At 50.2% G+C, this 24,968-nt stretch overlaps 2 protein-coding genes across 4 annotated transcripts in view; one reads left to right on the top strand and one right to left on the bottom strand.

Annotated features, from left to right (window-relative positions):
• Positions 1 to 5,558: 5,558 nt before the first annotated feature.
• Positions 5,559 to 15,357, bottom strand: WDR24 (WD repeat domain 24). Of its 3 annotated transcripts, none has more exons than XM_072119704.1 (10): positions 15,239 to 15,357; positions 13,520 to 14,177; positions 13,056 to 13,233; positions 11,257 to 11,932; positions 11,058 to 11,164; positions 10,865 to 10,980; positions 10,692 to 10,796; positions 9,266 to 9,603; positions 6,603 to 6,787; positions 5,559 to 6,523 (listed from the first exon to the last, which is right to left on the bottom strand). In XM_072119704.1, the coding sequence occupies exons 2-10, from the start codon at positions 13,998 to 14,000 to the stop codon at positions 6,355 to 6,357; spliced, it is 2,355 nt and encodes a 784-aa protein (XP_071975805.1). In that variant the 5' UTR covers positions 14,001 to 14,177; positions 15,239 to 15,357; the 3' UTR covers positions 5,559 to 6,354. The 3 variants fall into 3 exon arrangements, with proteins under 3 accessions (XP_071975805.1, XP_071975806.1, XP_071975807.1); XM_072119705.1 differs by lacking the exon at positions 15,239 to 15,357 and adding an exon at positions 15,143 to 15,232; XM_072119706.1 differs by lacking the exon at positions 15,239 to 15,357 and adding an exon at positions 15,131 to 15,222.
• Positions 15,358 to 20,343: 4,986 nt separating this feature from the next.
• FBXL16 (F-box and leucine rich repeat protein 16) overlaps positions 20,344 to 24,968 on the top strand; it is a 67,467-nt gene continuing 62,842 nt past the window's right edge. The window contains exon 1 of the mRNA XM_072119703.1: positions 20,344 to 20,954. The gene's annotated coding sequence lies outside the window, so the exon portion shown is untranslated. The remainder of the gene's footprint in view (positions 20,955 to 24,968) is intronic.

Here is a 24,968-nt window from a genome sequence, read left to right as displayed (position 1 = left end):
CCCACACCATCACACCAGCAGGGGGCAGTGTGTCCTCCTATCACTGCTAGGGGTGACTGTCCTATACCATGGCCCCCACATCATCACACCAGCAGGGGGCAGTGTGTCCTCCTATCACTACTAGGGGTGCTGTCCTATACCATGGCCCCACATCATCACACCAGCAGGGGGCAGTGTCCTCCTATCACTGCTAGTGATGAATGTCCATACCATGGCCCCCACATCATCACACCAGCAGGGGGCAGTGTCCTCCTATCACTGCTAGTGATGAATGTCCATACCATGGCCCCCACATCATCACACCAGCAGGGGGCAGTGTCCTCCTATCACTACTAGGGGTGACTGTCCTATACCATGGCCCCCACATCATCACACCAGCAGGGGGCAGCGTCCTCCTATCACTGCTAGGGGTGACTGTCCTATACCATGGCCCCCACATCATCACACCAGCAGAGGGCAGTGTGTCCTCCTATCACTGCTAGTGGTGACTGTCCTATACCATGGCCCCACATCATCACACCAGCAGGGGGCAATATCCTCCTATCACTTCTAGGGGAGACTGTTCTATACCATGGCCCCCACATCATCACACCAGCAGGGGGCAGTGTCCTCCTATCACTCCTAGGGGTGACTGTCCTATACCATGGCCCCACATCATCACACCAGCAGGGGGCAGTGTCCTCCTATCACTACTAGGGGTGACTGTCCTATACCATGGCCCCACATAATCACACCAGCAGGGGGCAATATCCTCCTATCACTACTATAGGTGACTGTCCTATACCATGGCCCCCACATCATCACACCAGCAGGGGGCAGTGTCCTATCACTACTAGGGGGGACTGTCCTATACCATGGCCCCCACATCATCACACCAGCAGGGGGCAGTGTGTCCTCCTATCACTGCTAGGGGTGACTGTCCTATACCATGGCCCCACATCATCACACCAGCAGGGGGCAGTGTCCTCCTATCACTACTAGGGGTAACTGTCGTATACCATGACCCCCACATCATCACACCAGCAGGGGGCAGTGTCCTCCTATCACTTCTAGGGGTGACTGTCCTATCCCATGGCCCACACATCATCACACCAGCAGGGGGCAGTGTCCTCCTATCACTACTAGGGGTGACTGTCCTATACCATGGCCCCCACATCATCACACCAGCAGGGGGCAGTGTTCTCCTATCACTGCTAGGGGTGACTGCCCTATACCATGGCCCCACATCATCCCACCAGCAGGGGGCAGTGTGTCCTCCTATCACTACTAGGGGTGACTGTCCTATACCATGGCCCCACATCATCACACCAGCAGGGGGCAGTATGTCCTCCTATCACTACTAGTGGTGACTGTCCTATACCATGGCCCCCTCATCATCACACCAGCAGGGGGCAGTGTCCTCCTATCACTACTAGGGGTGACTGTCCTATACCATGGCCCCCACATCATCACGCCAGCAGGGGGCAGTGTCCTCCTATCACTGCTAGGGATGAATGTCCTATACCATGGCCCCCACATCATCACACCAGCAGGGGGCAGCGTCCTCCTATCACTACTAGGGGTGACTGTCCTATACCATAGCACCCACAGCATCACACTAGCAGGGGGCAGTGTGTCCTCCTATCACTACTAGGGGTGACGGTCCTATACCATGGCCCCCACATCATCACACCAGCAGGGGGCAATATCCTCCTATCACTGCTAGGGGTGGCTGTCCTATACCATGGCCCCACATCATCACACCAGCAGGGGGCAGTGTCCTCCTATCACTACTAGGGGTGACTGCCCTATACCATGGCCCCCACATCATCACACCAGCAGGGGGCAGTGTGTCCTCCTATTACTTCTAGGGGTGACTGTCCTATGCCATGGCCCCCACATCATCACACCAGCAGGGGGCAGTGTCCTCCTATCACTACTAGGGGTGACTGTCCTATACCATGGCCCCCACATCATCACACCAGCAGGGGGCAGTGTGTCCTCCTATCACTACTAGGGGTGACTGTTCTTTACCATGGCCCCCACATCATCACACCAGCAGGGGGCAGTGTGTCCTCCTACCACTGCTAGGGGTGACTGTCCTATACCATGGCCCGCACATCATCACACCAGCAGGGGGCAGTGTGTCCTCCTATCACTACTAGGGGTGACTGTCCTATACCATGGCCCCCACATCATCACACCAGCAGGGGGCAATATCCTCCTATCACTACTAGGGGTGACTGTCCTATACCATGGCCCCCACATCATCACACCAGCAGGGGGCAGTGTTCTCCTATCACTGCTAGGGGTGACTGTCCTATACCATGGCCCCACACCATCCCACCAGCAGGGGGCAGTGTGTCCTCCTATCACTACTAGGGGTGACTGTCCTATACCATGGCCCCACATCATCACACCAGCAGGGGGCAGTATGTCCTCCTATCACTACTAGTGGTGACTGTCCTATACCATGGCCCCCTCATCATCACACCAGCAGGGGGCAGTGTCCTCCTATCACTACTAGGGGTGACTGTCCTATACCATGGCCCCCACATCATCACGCCAGCAGGGGGCAGTGTCCTCCTATCACTGCTAGGGATGAATGTCCTATACCATGGCCCCCACATCATCACACCAGCAGGGGGCAGCGTCCTCCTATCACTACTAGGGGTGACTGTCCTATACCATAGCCCCCACATCATCACACCAGCAGGGGGCAGTGTCCTCCTATCACTGCTAGGGGTGACTGTCCTATGCCATGGCCCCCACATCATCCCACCAGCAGGGGGCAGTGTCCTCATATCACTCCTAGGGGTGACTGTCCTATACCATGGCCCCCACAGCATCACACTAGCAGGGGGCAGTGTGTCCTCCTATCACTAATAGGGGTGACTGTCCTATACCATGGCCCCACATCATCACACCAGCAGGGGGCAATATCCTCCTATCACTGCTAGGGGTGGCTGTCCTATACCATGGCCCCACATCATCACACCAGCAGGGGGCAGTGTCCTCCTATCACTGCTAGGGGTGACTGTCCTATACCATGGCCCCCACATCATCACGCCAGCAGGGGGCAGCGTCCTCCTATCACTACTAAGGGTGACTGTCCTATACCATAGCACCCACAGCATCACACTAGCAGGGGGCAGTGTGTCCTCCTATCACTAATAGGGGTGACTGTCCTATACCATGGCCCCACATCATCACACCAGCAGGGGGCAATATCCTCCTATCACTGCTAGGGGTGGCTGTCCTATACCATGGCCCCACATCATCACACCAGCAGGGGGCAGTGTCCTCCTATCACTGCTAGGGGTGACTGCCCTATACCATGGCCCCCACATCATCACACCAGCAGGGGGCAGTGTGTCCTCCTATTACTTCTAGGGGTGACTGTCCTATGCCATGGCCCCCACATCATCACACCAGCAGGGGGCAGTGTCCTCCAATCACTGCTAGTGGTGACTGTCCTATACCATGGCCCCCACATCATCACACCAGCAGGGGGTAGTGTCCTCCTATCACTACTAGGGGTGACTGTTCTTTACCATGGCCCCCACATCATCACACCAGCAGGGGGCAGTGTGTCCTCCTACCACTGCTAGGGGTGACTGTCCTATACCATGGCCCGCACATCATCACACCAGCAGGGGGCAGTGTGTCCTCCTATCACTACTAGGGGTGACTGTCCTATACCATGGCCCCCACATCATCACACCAGCAGGGGGCAATATCCTCCTATCACTGCTAGGGGTGACTGTCCTATACCATGGCCCCACATCATCACACCAGCAGGGGGCAGTGTCCTCCTATCACTACTAGGGGTGACTGTCCTATACCATGGCCCCACATCATCCCACCAGCAGGGGGCAGTGTCCTCCTATCACTACTAGGGGTGACTGTCCTATGCCATGGCTCCCACATCATCACACCAGCAGGGGGCAGTGTCCTCCTATTACTTCTAGGGGTGACTGTCCTATGCCATGGCCCCCACATCATCACACCAGCAGGGGGCAGTGTCCTCCTATCACTACTAGGGGTGACTGTCCTATACCATGGCCCCACATCATCAGACCAGCAGGGGGCAGTGTCCTCCTATCACTACTAGGGGTGACTGCCCTATACCTTGGCCCCCACATCATCACACCAGCAGGGGGCAGTGTCCTCCTATCACTTCTAGGGGCGACTGTCCTATACCATGGCCCCCACATCATCACACCAGCAGGGGGCAGTGTCCTCCTATCACTCGTAGGGGTGTCTGTCCTATACCATGGCCCCACATCATCACACCAGCAGGGGGCAATATCCTCCTATCACTGCTAGGGGTGACTGTCCTATACCATGGCCCCACATCATCACACCAGCAGGGGGCAGTGTGTCCTCCTATTACTTCTAGGGGTGACTGTCCTATACCATGGCCCCCACATCATCACACCAGCAGGGGGCAGTGTCCTCCTATCACTGCTAGTGGCGACTGTCCTATACCATGGCCCCCACATCATCACACGAGCAGGGGGCAGTGTGTCCTCCTATCACGTCTAGGGGTGACTGTCCTATACCATGGCCCCCACATCATCACACCAGCAGGGGGCAGTGTCCTCCTATCACTGCTAGTGGCGACTGTCCTATACCATGGCCCCACATCAGACCAGCAGGGGGCAGTGTCCTCCTATCACTACTAGGGGTGACTGTTCTATACCATGGCCCCCACATCATCACACCAGCAGGGGGCAGTGTCCTCCTATCACTTCTAGGTCTGACTGTCTCACACCAGCAGGGGGCAGGATAGAAGACATCACACGCGTGTCCTGAGGGGAGTGTTACAAAAGGCCTGCAGGCTTTAATAAATACAAGCGCATCTAAAACATCTCGTCCTCCAAAATGGCGGCAAAATCCCAACCAGAAAGAAGCGGCACCGCGAGGTAAGTATTACAAAGTAACTTGATACGGGAGAGATGTGCTGCATGGATGACAGGAGGGGGATGTTGGGGGGACATTACATTCAGTAGGATCCTTCATCATTTATCTCTGGAGGAGGCTGAAGGGGCACATGTGTGTCCATAACGGAGAGGTCTCCTCGGGGGGCAAATTATGAAGGGATGAATGTGCGAGGACCTCTGTGTGGCGAGGACGGGGGCGACGGGAGAGGCCGACGAGGGGGCGGGAGAGGGCGACGAGAGGGCGGGAGAAGCTGGGGGCGACGAGAGGGCCCGAAGAGAGGGCGGGAGGGGCCGACGAGAGGGCGGGAGGGGCCGACGAGAGGGCGGGAGGGGCCGACGAGAGGGCGGGAGGGGCCGACGAGAGGGCGAGGAGAGAGTGGGAGAAGCGGGGGGGCGACAGAAGCGGGGGGCGACGAGAGGGCGACAGAAGCGGGGGGCGACAGAAGCGGGGGGCGACGAGAGGGCGACAGAAGCGGGGGGCGACGAGAGGGCGACAGAAGCGGGGGGCGACGAGAGGGCGACAGAAGCGGGGGGCGACGAGAGGGCGACAGAAGCGGGGGGCGACGAGAGGGCGACAGAAGCGGGGGGCGACGAGAGGGCGACAGAAGCGGGGGGCGCCGAGAGGGCGACAGAAGCGGGGGGCGACGAGAGGGCGACAGAAGCGGGGGGCGACGAGAGGGCGACAGAAGCGGGGGGCGACGAGAGGGCGACAGAAGCGGGGGGCGACGAGAGGGCGACAGAAGCGGGGGGCGACGAGAGGGCGACAGAAGCGGGGGGCGACGAGAGGGCGACAGAAGCGGGGGGCGACGAGAGGGCGACAGAAGCGGGGGGCGACGAGGGGCCGACGAGAGGGCGGGAGGGGCCGACGGGAGGGCGGGAGAGGGCGACGAGAGGGCGGGAAGGGGATGAGAGAGTGAGAGGGAGAGAAGGAAAGGATGAAGGAAACAAGAAGTTAGATGAAGAGAGAAGAGACCGTGGAGGAAAAGAAAGAAGACCAAAAAAATGGGAAACGGGAGTGAGAGAAAGGAAAGAGACGGCTAGAGATGCTGTAATCTATGAGATGATGGGGTGATCAGCCCTTTGTCCTGGGTCCTATCCTCTCAGTCGCGGTTAGAAGACCCTGCGGTCAGACCCATGAGGACTCCGTAGACGCCGTGTGATGCTGCAGCAGGGAGGAGGCGCTGCCATAAAACAGATGAAACGATTTTAAAAAAACACAGAACTCTAGAGGAACAGGCAGCTCTGACTGGAGCTTCAACCACTCGTACGCCCCCGGGGGTCCTACAGTCCTCCAGCAGCAGCAGCACCTCCTGTATACAGACTGGTATATACAGGGGGAATCGGAACGTACCGATACAAAATGGGAACCTCTGTACTGCAGTGCGGGTAACAGGGGGCGCTAGTGAGCTCCTATATACACAGTTTATCTTCAGCTGTATTCACAGAGGTGGCCGCAGCCCGCTGGACAGTGCGATTTCTTCTGCATCCAGTTCATGATGTGCTGAAGGTGGCCGCCGTGCCCGCAGCCCTGGCACCAGACAAAGAGGCCCTTCACCACGTGGTGGCACACGGCGCACATACTGGCACACTGCCGGCACCTGGGGAGGAAGGGCACATGCGGGTTATGGCAGAGTGTAACATGCAGACAGTATAGCGCCCCCCGGCGGCCGCACTCACCGGTCACAGATCCAGCCCTTGTTGCTCATTGGCCGCTTGCAGTTGCTGCAGTTGATGTGCAGGGTGGTGGACGCCTGGTTCAGGCAGTTGATGGCGCTGCACGTGCTCAGTTTGATCACCTGGTTGGAGACGTTCCACAGCTTGAAGCGCTGCAGCAGGTCGATGTAAGACGTGAACCAGTGCTCCTGCCAAAAAGACGAGAGACACCCGCCTTAAAGGGATCTGTAAGCAGGCGGGACCATGCAGACTGCAGCCAGTGTTATGTATTGTCCCTGGAGAGATGTGTAATCAGACCTCACACTGCTGTGCTCTGTGCTCTCTGCATCCAGTGTTATGTATTGTCCCTGGAGAGATGTGTAATCAGACCTCACACTGCTGTGCTCTGTGCTCTCTGCAGCCAGTGTTATGTATTGTCCCTGGAGAGATGTGTAATCAGACCTCACACTGCTGTGCTCTGTGCTCTCTGCAGCCAGTGTTATGTATTGTCCCTGGAGAGATGTGTAATCAGACCTCACACTGCTGTGCTCTGTGCTCTCTGCAGCCAGTGTTATGTATTGTCCCTGGAGAGATGTGTAATCAGACCTCACACTGCTGTGCTCTGTGCTGTCTGTAGCCAGTGTTATGTATTGTCCCTGGAGAGATGTGTAATCATACCTCACACTGCTGTGCTCTGTGCCGCCACTGTTATGTATTGTCCCTGGAGAGATGTGTAATCAGACCTCACACTGCTGTGCTCTGTGCTCTCTGCAGCCAGTGTTATGTATTGTCCCTGGAGAGATGTGTAATCAGACCTCACACTGCTGTGCTCTGTGCTCTCTGCAGCCAGTGTTATGTACTTTCCCTGGAGAGATGTGTAATCAGACCTCACACTGCTGTGCTCTGTGCTCTCTGCAGCCAGTGTTATGTACTGTCCCTGGAGAGATGTGTAATCATACCTCACACTGCTGTGCTCTGTGCTCTCTGCAGCCAGTGTTATGTATTGTCCCTGGAGAGATGTGTAATCAGACCTCACACTGCTGTGCTCTGTGCTCTCTGCAGCCAGTGTTATGTATTGTCCCTGGAGAGATGTGTAATCAGACCTCACACTGCTGTGCTCTGTGCTCTCTGCAGCCAGTGTTATGTATTGTCCCTGGAGAGATGTGTAATCAGATCTCACACTGCTGTGCTCTGTGCTCTCTGCACCCAGTGTTATGTATTGTCCCTGGAGAGATGTGTAATCAGACCTCACACTGCTGTGCTCTGTGCTCTCTGCAGCCAGTGTTATGTACTGTCCCTGGAGAGATGTGTAATCAGACCTCACACTGCTGTGTTCTGTGCTCTCTGCACCCAGTGTTATGTATTGTCCCTGGAGAGATGTGTAATCAGACCTCACACTGCTGTGCTCTGTGCTCTCTGCAGCCAGTGTTATGTATTGTCCCTGGAGAGATGTGTAATCAGACCTCACACTGCTGTGCTCTGTGCTCTCTGCAGCCAGTGTTATGTATTGTCCCTGGAGAGATGTGTAATCAGATCTCACACTGCTGTGCTCTGTGCTCTCTGCACCCAGTGTTATGTATTGTCCCTGGAGAGATGTGTAATCAGACCTCACACTGCTGTGCTCTGTGCTCTCTGCAGCCAGTGTTATGTACTGTCCCTGGAGAGATGTGTAATCAGACCTCACACTGCTGTGTTCTGTGCTCTCTGCACCCAGTGTTATGTATTGTCCCTGGAGAGATGTGTAATCAGACCTCACACTGCTGTGCTCTGTGCTCTCTGCAGCCAGTGTTATGTATTGTCCCTGGAGAGATGTGTAATCAGACCTCACACTGCTGTGCTCTGTGCTCTCTGCAGCCAGTGTTATGCATTGTCCCTGGAGAGATGTGTAATCAGACCTCACACTGCTGTGCTCTGTGCTCTCTGCAGCCAGTGTTATGTATTGTCCCTGGAGAGATGTGTAATCAGACCTCACACTGCTGTGCTCTGTGCCGCCACTGTTATGTATTGTCCCTGGAGAGATGTGTAATCAGACCTCACACTGCTGTGCTCTGTGCTCTCTGCACCCAGTGTTATGTATTGTCCCTGGAGAGATGTGTAATCATACCTCACACTGCTGTGCTCTGTGCTCTCTGCACCCAGTGTTATGTATTGTCCCTGGAGAGATGTGTAATCAGACCTCACACTGCTGTGCTCTGTGCTCTCTGCAGCCAGTGTTATGTATTGTCCCTGGAGAGATGTGTAACCAGACCACACACTGCTGTGCTCTGTGCTCTCTGCAGGCAGTGTTAGGTATTGTCCCTGGATAGTTGTGTAATCATATTTTTGTGTGTGTTGTTAGCACACAGGACTGTGATATATGGATTAATATTCCAGGATTACACTGTACTGGCGGGGGGGGGGGGGGGGCGATGTCCTCACACTGCTGTGCTCTATGCACTAAACCCTCACCTAGTGTTGTATACAATAAGGCCTCAGGTTGGTAGGCCTACATTTTTACATCACATTTCTATCCAGAGCACAGTGGGAGGTGGTGTGTAACAGTTCATTGCAGAGAGCACAGCAGTGTGAGGACACGTCCGCACAGCTGCAATCCTGGAATATAAACCATCTTTCAGTCCTGCTGCTGAAGATTGGCTGACAGATTCCCTAGACCTTTTTCCTTTCCCTTCTTTGTGTTGTGCCGTTACCTGCATCTGCTCGTCTATCTCCTTGCGGATCCGATCTCCCAGCACGATGAGGACAGAGGCCGCCATCTGCACGTCCCCCTGCTCCGCATAGTGACACAGCATGTCCCGCACCGTGGGGTTAAAGAAGTCAGAGGGCAGACGGTTCTCATACAGAGCGTGAGAGATGGAGATGAGGGAGAAGGACTCCACCGGGGTCAGGGAAACCGTCTCCGCCTCATTGCCGCTCACATGGGGGGAGTCCGCCTTCTCCTGGAGGTGATCCAGAGCCGAAGGGTTATCCGTAATCTCATGCCGAAGAGGAAAACCTTCCTGGGGGAGGACATACTCCTGCTCCTCCGCTGTAACAAGAGCATCCGGCATTATACCCAGAGCTGCACTCACTATTCTGCTGCTGGTGCAGTCACTGTACATACATGACATTACTTATCCTGTACTGATCCTGAGTTACATCCTGTATTATACCCAGAGCTGCACTCACTATTCTGCTGCTGGTGCAGTCACTGTGTACATACATGACATTACTTATCCTGTACTGATCCTGAGTTACATCCTGTATTATACCCCAGAGCTGCACTCACTATTCTGCTGCTGGTGCAGTCACTGTGTACATACATGACATTACTTATCCTGTACTGATCCTGAGTTACATCCTGTATTATACTCCAGAGCTGCACTCACTATTCTGCTGCTGGGGCAGTCACTGTGTACATACATGACATTACTAATCCTGTACTGATCCTGAGTTACATCCTGTATTATACTCCAGAGCTGCACTCACTATTCTGCTGCTGCTGCTGGTGCAGTCACTGTGTACATACATGACATTACTTATCCTGTACTGATCCTGAGTTACATCCTGTATTATACCCCAGAGCTGCACTCACTATTCTGCTGCTGGTGCAGTCACTGTGTACATACATGACATTACGTATCCTATACTGATCCTGAGTTACATCCTGTATTATACTCCAGAGCTGCACTCACTATTCTGCTGCTGGTGCAGTCACTGTGTACATACATGACATTACTTATCCTGTACTGATCCTGAGTTACATCCTGTATTATACTCCAGAGCTGCACTCACTATTCTGCTGCTGGTGCAGTCACTGTGTACATACATGACATTACTTATCCTGTACTGATCCTGAGTTACATCCTGTATTATACCCCAGAGCTGCACTCACTATTCTGCTGGTGCAGTCACTGTGTACATACATGACATTACTTATCCTGTACTGATCCTGAGTTACATCCTGTATTATACCCCAGAGCTGCACTCACTATTCTGCTGCTGGTGCAGTCACTGTGTACATACATGACATTACTTATCCTGTACTGATCCTGAGTTACATCCTGTATTATACTCCAGAGCTGCACTCACTATTCTATAATGGATGTATAGTAATGGTTATGTTATAATACTCACGGTGTGGATGGTCGTGATCCACCAGGTAGAGCTCGTCCTCGTCCCCCTCCACGTCCCCCAGGAGGTAGTCAGCAGGGACGTCGCTGCCTTCTGTCTCCTCGTTCTCTGTGGGGGCAGTAGATGGGTCAGTAGTGCAGCAATACACTGGGCACGGAGCTGGATCAGTCACTTACCATCATTGTTAATGGCGGTGGAGTCCATCATGATGCTGTCCGCCCGGCTGTCCCCCTTGTTGTGCTCCAGCCGAGCCTCGCTGCCCATCCCGGGGGGCATGTCCTTCATGTTAAAGCTGCACAGAGAAGGTTATAGTAATGGGGGAGTCTGGAGATACGGCTAACACACCAGGTAGAGGGGGCGACGTCTCACCTGGGCAGGGAGTTCCCGCTCTTTCCCAGGCTGTGGTTGAGGTTGGCCGGTGGCACCGTGCCCGGGCAGCTGTAGATGATCCTCAGCATGGTCCAGGTCTGCGCCACCTGGAGGGAGGTAGTGGGAGAGGTTACACTCTGAAGGGGAGGGGAATGGGGGACAACCCCCCAAGAAGAAGTCCTTATGGGGTGCATCTCACCTGCCATCTGTTCAGCTCTCGTGCCACCTTGGCATTGTGGTCGCACAGTTCCGCCAGCGGTTTCCCAGCCAGGGCGTACCTCTCCGCCGTAGCCACGAACCATCCCATGTCCTCTCCCCCGGCCTCGAACACCATGAGACTACTGGAGATGTTCTCAAACTGCTCGGTGGGGTCCTGCTTCCTCAGGAAGAAGATGGGGTGCCGCCTGTCGTACGGCTTCCTATTGGAGTCATGGGATGAGGAGGATGATGAAGAGATCAGACTCTCCTTAGCAGCAAAAGCCAGGTCACCAAGGAGCCCGTAGCAGAGCCCCTCAGGATTGGCGCGGTCTATGGGCCGGCGAGCGTCCCTGAAGATGTGCTGGTACAAGGTGCTGTCCTTAGATCCCGAGAGCATGAAGTACGGGTCATGCGAGTGGCGCCATATGATGCCCGTCGTCACGTCCTTGTGCTCCTCGAAAGTGGCGAAGGGTATGTAAGGGCGGCGGACGTCCCAGACATAGATGTTGTGGTCCACCATCATGGAGCACGTGGCCAGGTGGTACTTCCTTTCAGGTCGCCACTTCACCCGGGCCACAGAGGCGATGGTCTGCACGCAGTAGATCTCCTTGGCGCGGTTGGTGTTCATGTCCCACACTTTCACCATCTTGTCACGACCCCCGGTGGCGAGCCAGCCCCTGCAAGGTAGTGGTCAGAGGGTAAAGACTTAAAGGGATTTTATGATTAGGGATGATGATATGAAAACTGACCCACATTGTGCCAGGGGCGGCTCTCGGTCTCAGGGGCCTTGAGTTCTGTCAGACGGGAAGGGCTGATGCTGAGGGAGCTGCAGGGACTGAATGTTGTCATAGTGGGGAGGGAGCTGCAGGGACTGAATGCTGTGATAGTACCATAGCATTCAGTACTTGCAGCTCCCTCCCCACTGTGAGAGGGGAGAAGGAGCTGCAGGTACAGAATGTTGTGGTACTGTGAGAGGGGAGAAGGAGCTGCAGGTACAGAATGTTGTGGTGCTGTGAGAGGGGAGAAGGAGCTGCAGGTACAGAATGTTGTGGTACTGTGAGAGGGGAGAAGGAGCTGCAGGTACAGAATGTTGTGGTGCTGTGAGAGGGGAGATGGAGCTGCAGGTACAGAATGCTGTGGTGCTGTGAGAGGGGAGATGGAGCTGCAGGTACAGAATGTTGTGGTGCTGTGAGGGGAGAAGGAGCTGCAGGTACAGAATGTTGTGGTGCTGTGAGAGGGGAGATGGAGCTGCAGGTACAGAATGTTGTGGTGCTGTGAGGGGAGAAGGAGCTGCAGGTACAGAATGTTGTGGTGCTGTGAGAGGTGAAATGGAGCTGCAGGTACAGAATGCTGTGGTGCTGTGAAAGGGGAAAAGGAGCTGCAGGTACAGAATGTTGTGGTGCTGTGAGGGGAAATGGAACTGCAGGTACAGAATGCTGTGGTGCTGTGAGAGGGGAGATGGAGCTGCAGGTACAGAATGCTGTTTGCTGTGAGAGGGGAGATGGAGCTGCAGGTCAGAATGCTGTGGTGCTGTGAGAGGGGAGATGGAGCTGCAGGTACAGAATGCTGTGGTTTCTGTGAGAGGGGAGATGGAGCTGCAGGTACAGAATTCTGTGGTGCTGTGAGAGGGGAGATGGAGCTGCAGGTACAGAATGCTGTGGTGCTGTGAGAGGGGAGATGGAGCTGCAGGTACAGAATGCTGTGGTGCTGTGAGAGGGGGGAGGTAGCTGCAGTGATGCACACTCTGGAGAGCTGCCGTACAAGCTACTAGATCTGACGGTGTGATTTGCGGGCACATACCTGTCCTCTGGGTGCCAGTCACAGCAGAAGACGGGACCGTTATGGGCAGTGAACATGCGCTCGCATCGGTCCGGCCTCCGGATGTCCCACAGTTGGACGTTCCCATTCTCAAAGGTAGCAGCGAAGGTGAAGTAATCTCGGATGCTGAACTGGACGTCTCTCACGCTCTCCGACTGACCTGAGGATAAGAGACCGACAGTCACAACAAATCCCCAGATCTATGCAGGCAGTGTCCCCGGGTCTGGGCCTTCACTCTACCAATTTAATTTAATTACTGTTAGCGATGTTGTCCTGTGAGCATAGGTAATGTATTTCAGATTATGGGGGTCCAACGCCCTCATTATTGCAAGACAGTGATGTCACGTTCAGGTGTTACATGACCTGTTTGCAGCTGTAATACTAGGTGCAGCCACTATACCATGTATGGCCCCGTGTTTGTAGTGTGTGAGGTCCTGAGCGATCACCTGAAAAGGTGCTGACCGAGTCCTTCTTGCGGAGATCAAAGCACTTCATGAATCCGTCTTGGGATCCGCTGAGCAGCATGTAGACCTCGGTGGGGTGGAAGCAGACCTTGTTCACCGTCCTCTTGTGCTCGGTGAAGAGCTGGTCCTGCTTGTTCCGGGACGGCTTGTCCAGGTTCCAGGTCACCACCACACCATTGGTGGCCGCCGTGGCCAGGAGGTTCTCGTCCATCTGATGCCACACCACGTCCGCGCAGCTGAAGTTCAGGGACGGCTTGCGGCCCACCCTCAGGTTAAACTTTTCGGCAAAGTGGTCTTCTTCCATGGTGTAGATCTTGAAAATGTTCCGTCCGGCCACCACCACCGAAGAGGCATCGCGGCACACGCCGATGGCATTGGAGGGGGCGTCCAGGTGACAGAACATGGTGCGGCCTGTCAGGGTGTTACCGCCCAGGGCCGTGGTGACCCGCGCCATCTTCTCCATGACGGGTCCACGGCCACTGGCCCCCTTCCAGACGCCGCTGAGGGTCTCCACTAGAGCGGTTCTACTGACCAGGGATGAGAAAGACCATGCTGATCTGGGAATGGCAGAGAGGGGGCGCCACTAAGCAACAGACAGGAACAGTGCGGGTGCTGGGCAAGACCGACCAGGAAACGGGACCTGCAAAACGGAAGAGAGAAGATGAGTCACATCCAAGATCTGCAGGAGGAACACAAGTCCCATAAAAGTCCTGTGCAGGAGGACCACAAGTCCCATAAAAGTCCTGTGCAGGAGGACCACAAGTCCCAGATAGTCCTCTGCAGGAGGGCCACAAGTCCCAGATAGTCCTCTGCAGGAGGGCCACAAGTCCCAGATAGTCCTCTGCAGGAGGGCCACAAGTCCCAGATAGTCCTCTGCAGGAGGGCCACAAGTCCCAGATAGTCCTCTGCAGGAGGGCCACAAGTCCCAGATAGTCCTCTGCAGGAGGGCCACAAGTCCCAGATAGTCCTCTGCAGGAGGGCCACAAGTCCCAGATAGTCCTCTGCAGGAGGGCCACAAGTCCCAGATAGTCCTCTGCAGGAGGGCCACAAGTCCCAGATAGTCCTCTGCAGGAGGGCCACAAGTCCCAGATAGTCCTCTGCAGGAGGGCCACAAGTCCCAGATAGTCCTCTGCAGGAGGGCCACAAGTCCCAGATAGTCCTCTGCAGGAGGGCCACAAGTCCCAGATAGTCCTCTGTAGGAGGACCACAAGTCCCAGATAGTCCTCTGCAGGAGGGCCACAAGTCCCAGATAGTCCTCCGCAGGAGACTCACAAGTCCCAGATAGTCCTCTGCAGGAGGACCACAAGTCCCAGATAGTCCTCTACAGGAGACCCACAAGTCCCAGATACTCCTCTGCAGGAGGACCACAAGTCCCAGATAGTCCTCTACAGGAGACCCACAAGTCCCAGATACTCCTCTGCAGGAGGACCACAAGTCCCAGATAGTCCTCTACAGGAGACCCACAAGTCCCAGATACTCCTCTGCAGGAGGGCTACAAGTCATAGTAAGTCTCCTATTAACAAGAAGATGCAGCGCGCAGTTGCAGGTGTAAACATGGATAAAGTTGAAGGGGGAAGGAGAAGCAGAGCGCACCAGTCGCGCGACCTGTGTAAAGGCGGGAGACGAGGCCCAGAGCCCGCACACCCGTCACTGGCCACACCCTGTCCGGGCCACTGTCACCCCAGCACACGGGACACTCACCGGCTCACTCGTGACACCGGAAACAGCCGGGTTTGTATCTGGTCCGTCGCTTATTTTCTTCCCCCATCCGCTCTATAACTCCGGGACAAAGGTTCCGTGCTCGCAAGGTTCCGGCTATCTGTGTGTATGGCGCGCTGCGGCCTGGACCTGTATATGTCTTATATCGCATTCATATACTGTGGAGGGGACTAGAGAGCAGTATATACTTTGTACAATATCATATCCATCCTGTACCATATGTAGTGAATGGAGCAGCCCAATAAATACAGGGACACAATCTAATGGTGTGCTCAATGGTGATGCTGGGAGTAGTAGTATTTATTATTCATAGTAGTATTCCTAGTAACTGTAGTAGAGCCTGAACGGCTCCCTATTAAATATATAATAGGGAGCCGCAGTCCAGTCAGTCACCCGACACCACATCACTTTTAACATGAGTTTATCATGTTAAAGACGGCGTGGTGAGACGTTTAGGGACGGGGTTTAGTGAGCCATCGGCGAGCTGGCTCAGGTCGTTCACGCGAATGAGCCGGCTCTCCGTTGGCGGCTTGTTCGCGAACGACCCATCACTCCTGCATATTCCATTGGACTCGTGAGGAGGACTAGTTCTGTGCAACCACTGCCTAAGCCAAAAAGGACCCTGAGTCCCTCCTCTGAAGGGACCCCATGGTCACAAAAGTTTGGATGTGCATCAGGTGTGATCCTTTTTCTTGTAATTAGTGGGGGGTCCCTACATAATCAGACACTGGTGCTGTGGAGTTAATCTGTAAGTCTTGAACCAGTTTTGCCATTCAATGGCCCTAATGAATTTAATGGAGTCTAGAATAAAGCTGTTGTTGATACCTTTCATTGGCTAAAAAGGATGATGTAAGTAGCAAGTTTTTGATACTTCTTAGGTCTCTTCATCAGGTATAAGACAATACCTGAATTAGTGATGGGTCCTTCGTGAACGAGCCGGCGTGAATGACAGGAGTCGGCTGTCCTTAGTGAGCTGAACGCTCACCTAGACCCCGCCTCTAATCGACTCACCACGCCCCTTCCAAACAGATGAAATCGGGTTAAAAGTGGAGTGGTGTGGGGTGACTTAGGGTGATGCCTCACATGGTGTTTTGAAGCCGTTTTTGGTCCGTTTTAAAGCCGTCCGTTAAAAAACGCATGCGTTTTTGACAGGTTTTACCAATTATCTTAATTAAAACGGGTAAAAAACAGATGCTTTTTCAAAAACCGCATGCGTTTTTTAACGGACTGCTTTAAAACGGACCAAAAACGGGTTCAAACCGCCATGTGTGGCATCACCCTTTTTGGCCTGAGGCTCCCTATTATATATTTAATAGGAAGCCGTTCAGGAACCAGAAGAGCCGGCTCTTCTTAGTGAGCGGAGCCTAATGAACCAGCTCACTAAGAAGAGCCGGACTTCCCATCACTAATATGAAAAGAACACAAATTTACACACAAATGGACACACTTTCACTGCAGTCACCATAAATATCCATGTGGTGGCGCTGTTTCTCTATGTTTGCAGGATCCCCATCTATGCGTTCTCCAAATCAGATTTTTATGGTACCTGCTCCTCTGTCACCATATGATCTCAGCCATGAAAACATCACAACATTAAAAAGGTTAAGAATTTACCTCACCCAGCCTTAGGGTGCTGCCACATGGGTGCATTTTTGGACCGTTTCTAAATAGATGCGATTTTGTATGTTTACCATCCGTCTCACGGCTACCTACACTTCTAGAATTGAAGATAAAGAGGTTCAAAGCAGCCAAACGCGCGGTAAACATACATAACACATGCATTTTCAGTCTGTCCAAAAATGGTCCAAGAACGCCCCGTGTGGCAGCACAGAAGTCACACTGTTGAGGGTTTGTTACAATGTTTCAGAGCTATGGCGTACAGGACACAAAAGAGATTTGTGCTGTTTGGAGCTCACAGCTGGATACAATTGTAGCGGAAACATCTATAAAATATAAAATGTATATGACGTTGGGAGATGCGGCGCAGTCGTGAGATTCCCCTTATATATAATTGGGATGAGTTTATTTTCAGAAATCCTTTATGCACTGAGAGAGTCGCAGTGAGTCAGCCGGGTCGTGACGCTCACTATACAGGTGGGAGATGGGCCGCCTGTCAGGTGTCAGTCACCGGTGTCACCTCTGTGCCACCAGCCAGGATCAATGCCGCGCGCTGGAGCCGGAGAGCAATGGAAATGCCTGATAACAAGCTGTCAGCATCACGGAAATCACGTGCAGCATTTCTATGCATGAAAGCAAGTACTTATGTAGCTTCTTCATGTGGGTGGATTGAGTCCGTAAAATACTCACAATGTGGCGTCCATACTGCCCAGACTAAGGATATCAGCAGACAAACAAATGACCTGCATGTCCTCAGTGACTTCTGCTCACACACTGATGGCAGCCTGAGGGTGCGGTCACACGTCGCGTTTACTGCATGCGTTTAAAAACGCATTGCTACAGCTGAAGGGGTATTTCCCTAATTAAACAGCTGTTAACGCTTGCGTTTACAAAACGCAAGCGTTAACGCATTGTTAACGCATGCGTTAACATCGCGGTTAACGCATGCGGTTGTTAACGCATTGTTAACGGATGCGTTAACCGCGATGTTAACACATGCGTTTTGTAAACACGAGCATTAACAGCTGTTTAATTAGGGAAATATCCCTTCAGCTGTAGCAATGCGTTTTTAAACGCATGCAGTAAACGCGACGTGTGACAGCACCCTGAGCTGCAGATACGGGTAGGACTAGGACCTGCTCTGAGTTTTGCCATTCAGGGCGCGGTCACACGGTGCACACAAATGCATTTTGTAAACACTATGTTAACAGCAGTGGAATTAGACAAATCTCTTCTCGGCTGTTGTATTCCGTTTCAAAATGCATGTGTCGACTCCACGTGTGACCGCACCACTAGACGCAACGCTAGCACACAGCGCGGGACCTTGGCCTGATCGCATATGCTTTTCCAGTGAAACACCCGTAGTCTTGTATTGTTTAAATGCAAGGCATCGGTTGCTGGTTACTAGTCGCATGGAAACGCACAAGAAATGGGGCCGAGGCACGCCCTTGTGTCTGTAAATGCAATGCTAGTGGTATACAAGATCACATCCTCAGGGCGCGTTCACACGTTGCGTTTTGGTTGCGTTTTCATTGCGTTTGGAACGCATATACAACAGCTGATGTGAGGTAATTTGCCTAATTACATTACCGTTTACGTTTGTAAACGCAATGTTAACACATGCGTTAACAAAACGCATGTGTTAACACTTTGTTAACGCATGCGTTAACATAGCGTTTATGATGCGTTTTGTTAACGCATGCGTTAACAGTGATGAAATTAGGCAAATCACCTCTCCTCAGCTGTTGTATATGCGTTTCAAACGCAATGAAAACGCAGGTCAAAACGCAACGTGTGAACGCGCCCTCAGGCCGGCACCACACAGGGCGCTTTGTCTGCGCTTGCAAACGCAGACAAAGTCGCGCCCACTGGGGCGGGCCTCGGCTCGATCGCATCGGCGTTTCTATGGAAACGCCTGCGATCGGGAACGAGCCGCCGGTGTTTTGCGTTAATTTAACGCGAAACACCGGCGGCTCGTTCCCGATTTAACGCGAAACACCGGCGGCTCGTTCCCGATCGCAGGCGTTTCCATAGAAACGCCGATGCGATCGGGCCGAGGCCCGCCCCGGTGGGCGCGACTTTGTCTGCGTTTGCAAGCACAGACAAAGCGCCCTGTGTGGCGCCGGCCTCAGGCAGCATTCAACTTCTAGAAAGGTCTTCCATGATCACCTGAACACTTTTAGAATGTTAATCAAGATTTTTCTTAAAGGGATAGTCTGATCTTGAACATTCATGACGTACAGTCAACTCCCCCCTCCAGTCACAAGATGGTGCAGCCCCAGAGGCCGATGACCCCACATCTGTCAGACACGATGGATGTGCCATAAATGGCCCAGAGTGAAGAGCCCTTCTAAAGTGTTTTTGACGACTGAAATATTGATGACAACTGTAGGTTAGTGAAGCAATATCACACAGAACCACAAGCCACCTGGGCGCCGATTGTTGGATCACAATAATCCTGATATTAATAACCGACACTCAGTAGTGGATTATAATCTCAGTGGTTGGGCAGTGACCCAGGGCCCAGGGCTTCCCAAACCACCCACCAAATTTTCACCCAGAATAATCTGTTCCTGCTCTCAATACGCATGTACACAAGAGAGATTTCAGGACCTTTGAGGCCGCGGTCACACGTACCGCTAGGCGTCCGTTCATAATGCGACGCTAGAGCACAGGGGGAGGTCCTCGGCCCGAAAGCACATGCATTCCAGGGAAACGCATGCGATTGATAAACCGATCACATGCGTTTCTCTGGAAACGCATGTGCGTTCGGCCCGAGGACCTCCCCCTGTGCACTAGCGTTGCGTTATGAACGGACGCCTAGCAGTACGGGTGACCGCGGCGTGAAGGTCCTCCAAAGCTCCTGAAACCACAGATTGAAAGCAGCAGAAGGGGCACAACATCTGGGTGGTGTAAAGGGAGGAACAAAAGGTGTGTCTGAGGTAAAAACAAATGTTGTCCCTCTTTCTCACAGTGTGGTAGATACTTATGTAAAATAATTTGTAATGAGGCTAAACGGTTACATTATTGCTGCAGGAGTTCCCCTTTAAGGACATGATGCAATGTTTCTTATATGATCATAGTTCATTTATTACTAATTCACCAAAATCCTCCATCTGCATCCTGTCTCCATGGAAGCCACATCGGACAGATTCCCTTTATGGCATTTTACACCAAATAATGTAAGAATGAGGCTTCTCCATTATTAATAACCATCATAATTCATATTTTATTATAGCAAATGTTTTATTATTCTGGTATTTTGCTGCTGCCCACAGTCAACATGGCCGCCGCGCTCTTTCCCGTCCTGTCTGTTCATTGGCTCAGTTACCGGAAGTCTATGGAGCGGCCGCTGAAGCCACTTCCGCCCACAATTCCCGGCTGCGGGCGTTGCTATTCTGCCCGGCGGCTGCTGTCTGTGTACGTGCGTCACTATGACGTCACCGCGCTGCCTGTGTGTGTGGCGGGGTCACCCAGCCGCGGGCAGAGCGGGGGAGGATGAGGAGGAGGCTTGGTTTGGCTCCTGTTTGTGTTTATAGCGGGCATTGTTTGCAGACATCACTTAGCAGGTGGAGGACTACAAGTCCCAGTGATATTGAGTCGCGCTGACTATGTATGGTGTAACCCTTTAACACCTGGGTATTTTTTTTAGGTCACCTACAATTATCAGTCCAATATATTTTTTAGTGTTTGATCATTAATCTGGAATAACCAATAATCTGGCAACAGAAATACTGAAATTTATGTTATCTGTCACCCTCCACTCCTGCCTTGTACATTATTCATACCTGCAGCTGGTGGCCTGAGCCCAAGAGCTTACAATCCTCTCCCTTGCCTGTGGGGGCTGCCTTTGTTGGTCAATCCCCCATGGGCATAGGAAAGATTTTCATATTTATCAACCAGGAGAAGCCACTGCTGATTGTGTGCACTGATATCCCCTGAGCCTGGTAACACCATAGCACACAGTGGCGGTTTTATCTCCATTCATCCCAATATAATAAGCACCTGGAGCAGCCGCTTATCCAGGCACCTCACACAATGGCCGCCATGTGCCCCCCTGCAGGAACAGGCCGGATTACTGGTATGAATACTGCCCGGGATTATCCTGATCTCACACCAGCATCACCCTGAGCCACTGATACACGGAGATAGCGAATATATCCAACACAGGGGGCAGTATTATAGTAGTTATATTCCTGTACATAGGGGCAGTATTATAGTAGTTATATTCCTGTACATAGGGGGCAGTATTATAGTAGTTATATTCTTGTACATAGGGGGCAGTATTATAGTAGATATATCCCTGTACATAGGGGGCAGTATTATAGTAGTTATATTCCTGTACATAGGGGGCAGTATTATAGTAGTTATATTCCTGTACATAGGGGTCAGTATTATAGTAGTTATATTCTTGTACATAGGGGGCAGTATTATAGTAGTTATATTCCTGTACATAGGGAGCAGTATTATAGTAGTTATATTCTTGTACATAGGGGGCAGTATTATAGTAGTTATATTCTTGTACATAGGGGGCAGTATTATAGTAGTTATATTCCTGTACATAGGGGGCAGTATTATAGTAGTTATATTCTTGTACATAGGGGGCAGTATTATAGTAGTTATATTCTTGTACATAGGGGCAGTATTATAGCAGTTATATTCCTGTACATAGGGGGCAGTATTATAGTAGTTATATTCCTGTACATAGGGAGCAGTATTATAGTAGTTATATTCTTGTACATAGGGGCAGTATTATAGTAGTTATATTCTTGTACATAGGAGGCAGTATTATAGTAGTTATATTCCTGTACATAGGGGGCAGTATTATAGTAGTTATATTCTTGTACATAGGGGGCAGTATTATAGTAGTTATATTCTTGTACATAGGGGGCAGTATTATAGTAGTTATATTCCTGTACATAGGGGGCAGTATTATAGTAGTTATATTCTTGTACATAGGGGGCAGTATTATAGTAGTTATATTCTTGTACATAGGGGGGAGTATTATAGTAGTTATATTCTTGTACATAGGGGGCAGTATTATAGTAGTTATATTCTTGTACATAGGGGGGAGTATTATAGTAGTTATATTCTTGTACATAGGGGGCAGTATTATAGTAGTTATATTCTTGTACATAGGGGGCAGTATTATAGTAGTTATATTCTTGTACATATGGAGCAGTATTATAGTAGTTATATTCTTGTACATAGGGGGCAGTATTATAGTAGTTATATTCTTGTACATAGGGGGCAGTATTATAGTAGTTATATTCTTGTACATAGGGGGCAGTATTATAGTAGTTATATTCTTGTACATAGGGGGCAGTATTATAGTAGTTATATTCTTGTACATAGGGGGCAGTATTATAGTAGTTATATTCTTGTACATAGGGGGCAGTATTATAGTAGTTATATTCCTGTACATAGGGGGCAGTATTATAGTAGTTATATTCTTGTACATAGGGGGCAGTATTATAGTAGTTATATTCTTGTACATATGGAGCAGTATTATAGTAGTTATATTCTTGTACATAGGGGGCAGTATTATAGTAGTTATATTCTTGTACATAGGGGGCAGTATTATAGTAGTTATATTCTTGTACATAGGGGGGAGTATTATAGTAGTTATATTCTTGTACATAGGGGGCAGTATTATAGTAGTTATATTCTTGTACATAGGGGGCAGTATTATAGTAGTTATATTCTTGTACATAGGGGGCAGTATTATAGTAGTTATATTCTTGTACATATGGAGCAGTATTATAGTAGTTATATTCTTGTACATAGGGGGCAGTATTATAGTAGTTATATTCTTGTACATAGGGGGCAGTATTATAGTAGTTATATTCTTGTACATAGGGGGCAGTATTATAGTAGTTATATTCTTGTACATATGGAGCAGTATTATAGTAGTTATATTCTTGTACATAGGGGGCAGTATTATAGTAGTTATATTCTTGTACATAGGGGGCAGTATTATAGTAGTTATATTCTGTACATAGGGGGCAGTATTATAGTAGTTATATTCCTGTACATAGGGGGCAGTATTATAGTAGTTATATTCCTGTACATAGGGGCAGTATTATAGTAGTTATATTCTTGTACATAGGGGGCAGTATTATAGTAGTTATATTCTTGTACATAGGGGGCAGTATTATAGTAGTTATATTCCTGTACATAGGGGGCTGTATTATAGTAGTTATATTCTTGTACATAGGGGGCAGTATTATAGTAGTTATAGTCCTGTACACAGGGGGCAGTATTATAGTAGTTATATTCTTGTACATATGGGGCAGTATTATAGTAGTTATATTCTTGTACATAGGGGGCAGTATTATAGTAGTTATATTCTTGTACATAAGAGGCAGTATTATAGTAGTTATATTCCTGTACATAGGGGGCAGTATTATAGTAGTTATATTCTTGTACATAGGGGGCAGTATTATAGTAGTTATATTCCTGTACATAGGGGACAGTATTATAGTAGTTATATTCTTGTACATAGGGGGCAGTATTATAGTAGTTATATTCTTGTACATAGGGGGCAGTATTATAGTAGTTATATTCCTGTACATAGGGGGCAGTATTATAGTAGTTATATTCTTGTACATAGGGGGCAGTATTATAGTAGTTATATTCTTGTACATAGGGGGCAGTATTATAGTAGTTATATTCCTGTACATAGGGGGCAGTATTATAGTAGTTATATTCTTGTACATAGGAGGCAGTGTTATAGTAGTTATATTCCTGTACATAGGGGGCAGTATTATAGTAGTTATATTCCTGTACATAGGGGGCAGTATTATAGTAGTTATATTCTTGTACATAGGGGGCAGTATTATAGTAGTTATATTCCTGTACATAGGGGGCAGTATTATAGTAGTTATATTCTTGTACATAGGGGGCAGTATTATAGTAGTTATATTCCTGTACATAGGGGACAGTATTATAGTAGTTATATTCTTGTACATAGGAGGCAGTGTTATAGTAGTTATATTCCTGTACATAGGGGGCAGTATTATAGTAGTTATATTCTTGTACATAGGGGGCAGTATTATAGTAGTTATATTCCTGTACATAGGGGACAGTATTATAGTAGTTATATTCTTGTACATAGGAGGCAGTGTTATAGTAGTTATATTCCTGTACATAGGGGGCAGTATTATAGTAGTTATATTCCTGTACATAGGGGGCAGTATTATAGTAGTTATATTCTTGTACATAGGGGGCAGTATTATAGTAGTTATATTCCTGTACATAGGGGGCAGTATTATAGTAGTTATATTCTTGTACATAGGGGGCAGTATTATAGTAGTTATATTCTTGTACATAGGAGGCAGTATTATAGTAGTTATATTCCTGTACATAGGGGGCAGTATTATAGTAGTTATATTCCTGTACATAGGGGGCAGTATTATAGTAGTTATATTCTTGTACATAGGGGGCAGTATTATAGTAGGTATATTATTGTACATATGGGGCAGTATTATAGTAGTTATATTCCTGTACATAGGGGGCAGTATTATAAGGTATTATATTCCTGTACATAGGGGGCAGTATTTTAGTAGTTATATTCTTGTACATAGGGGGCAGTGTTTTAGTAGTTATATTCCTGTACATAGGGGGCAGTATTATAGTAGTTATATTCTTGTACATAGGGGGCAGTATTATAGTAGTTATATTCTTGTACATAGGGGGCAGTATTATAGTAGTTATATTCTTGTAAATAGGGGGCAGTATTATAGTAGTTATATTCCTGTACATAGGGGGCAGTATTATAGTAGTTATATTCTTGTACATAGGGGGCAGTATTATAGTAGTTATATTCTTGTACATAGGGGGCAGGATTATAGTAGTTATATTCTTGTACATAGGTGCAGTATTATTGTAGTTATTTTCTTAAACATAGGGGGTAGTATTATAGTAGTTATATTCCTGTACATAGGGGCAGTATTATAGTAATTATATTCTTGTACATAGGGGGCAGTATTATAGTAGTTATATTCTTGTACATAGGGGGCAGTATTATAGTAGTTATATCCCTGTACATAAGGGGCAGTATTATAGTAGGTATATTCCTGTACATAGGGGGCAG

This window comes from Engystomops pustulosus, chromosome 8, assembly GCF_040894005.1.
Source record: "Engystomops pustulosus chromosome 8, aEngPut4.maternal, whole genome shotgun sequence".
In the NCBI taxonomy this organism is placed as follows: domain Eukaryota; kingdom Metazoa; phylum Chordata; class Amphibia; order Anura; family Leptodactylidae; genus Engystomops; species Engystomops pustulosus.
This window is presented reverse-complemented; position numbering and strand designations above follow the sequence as displayed.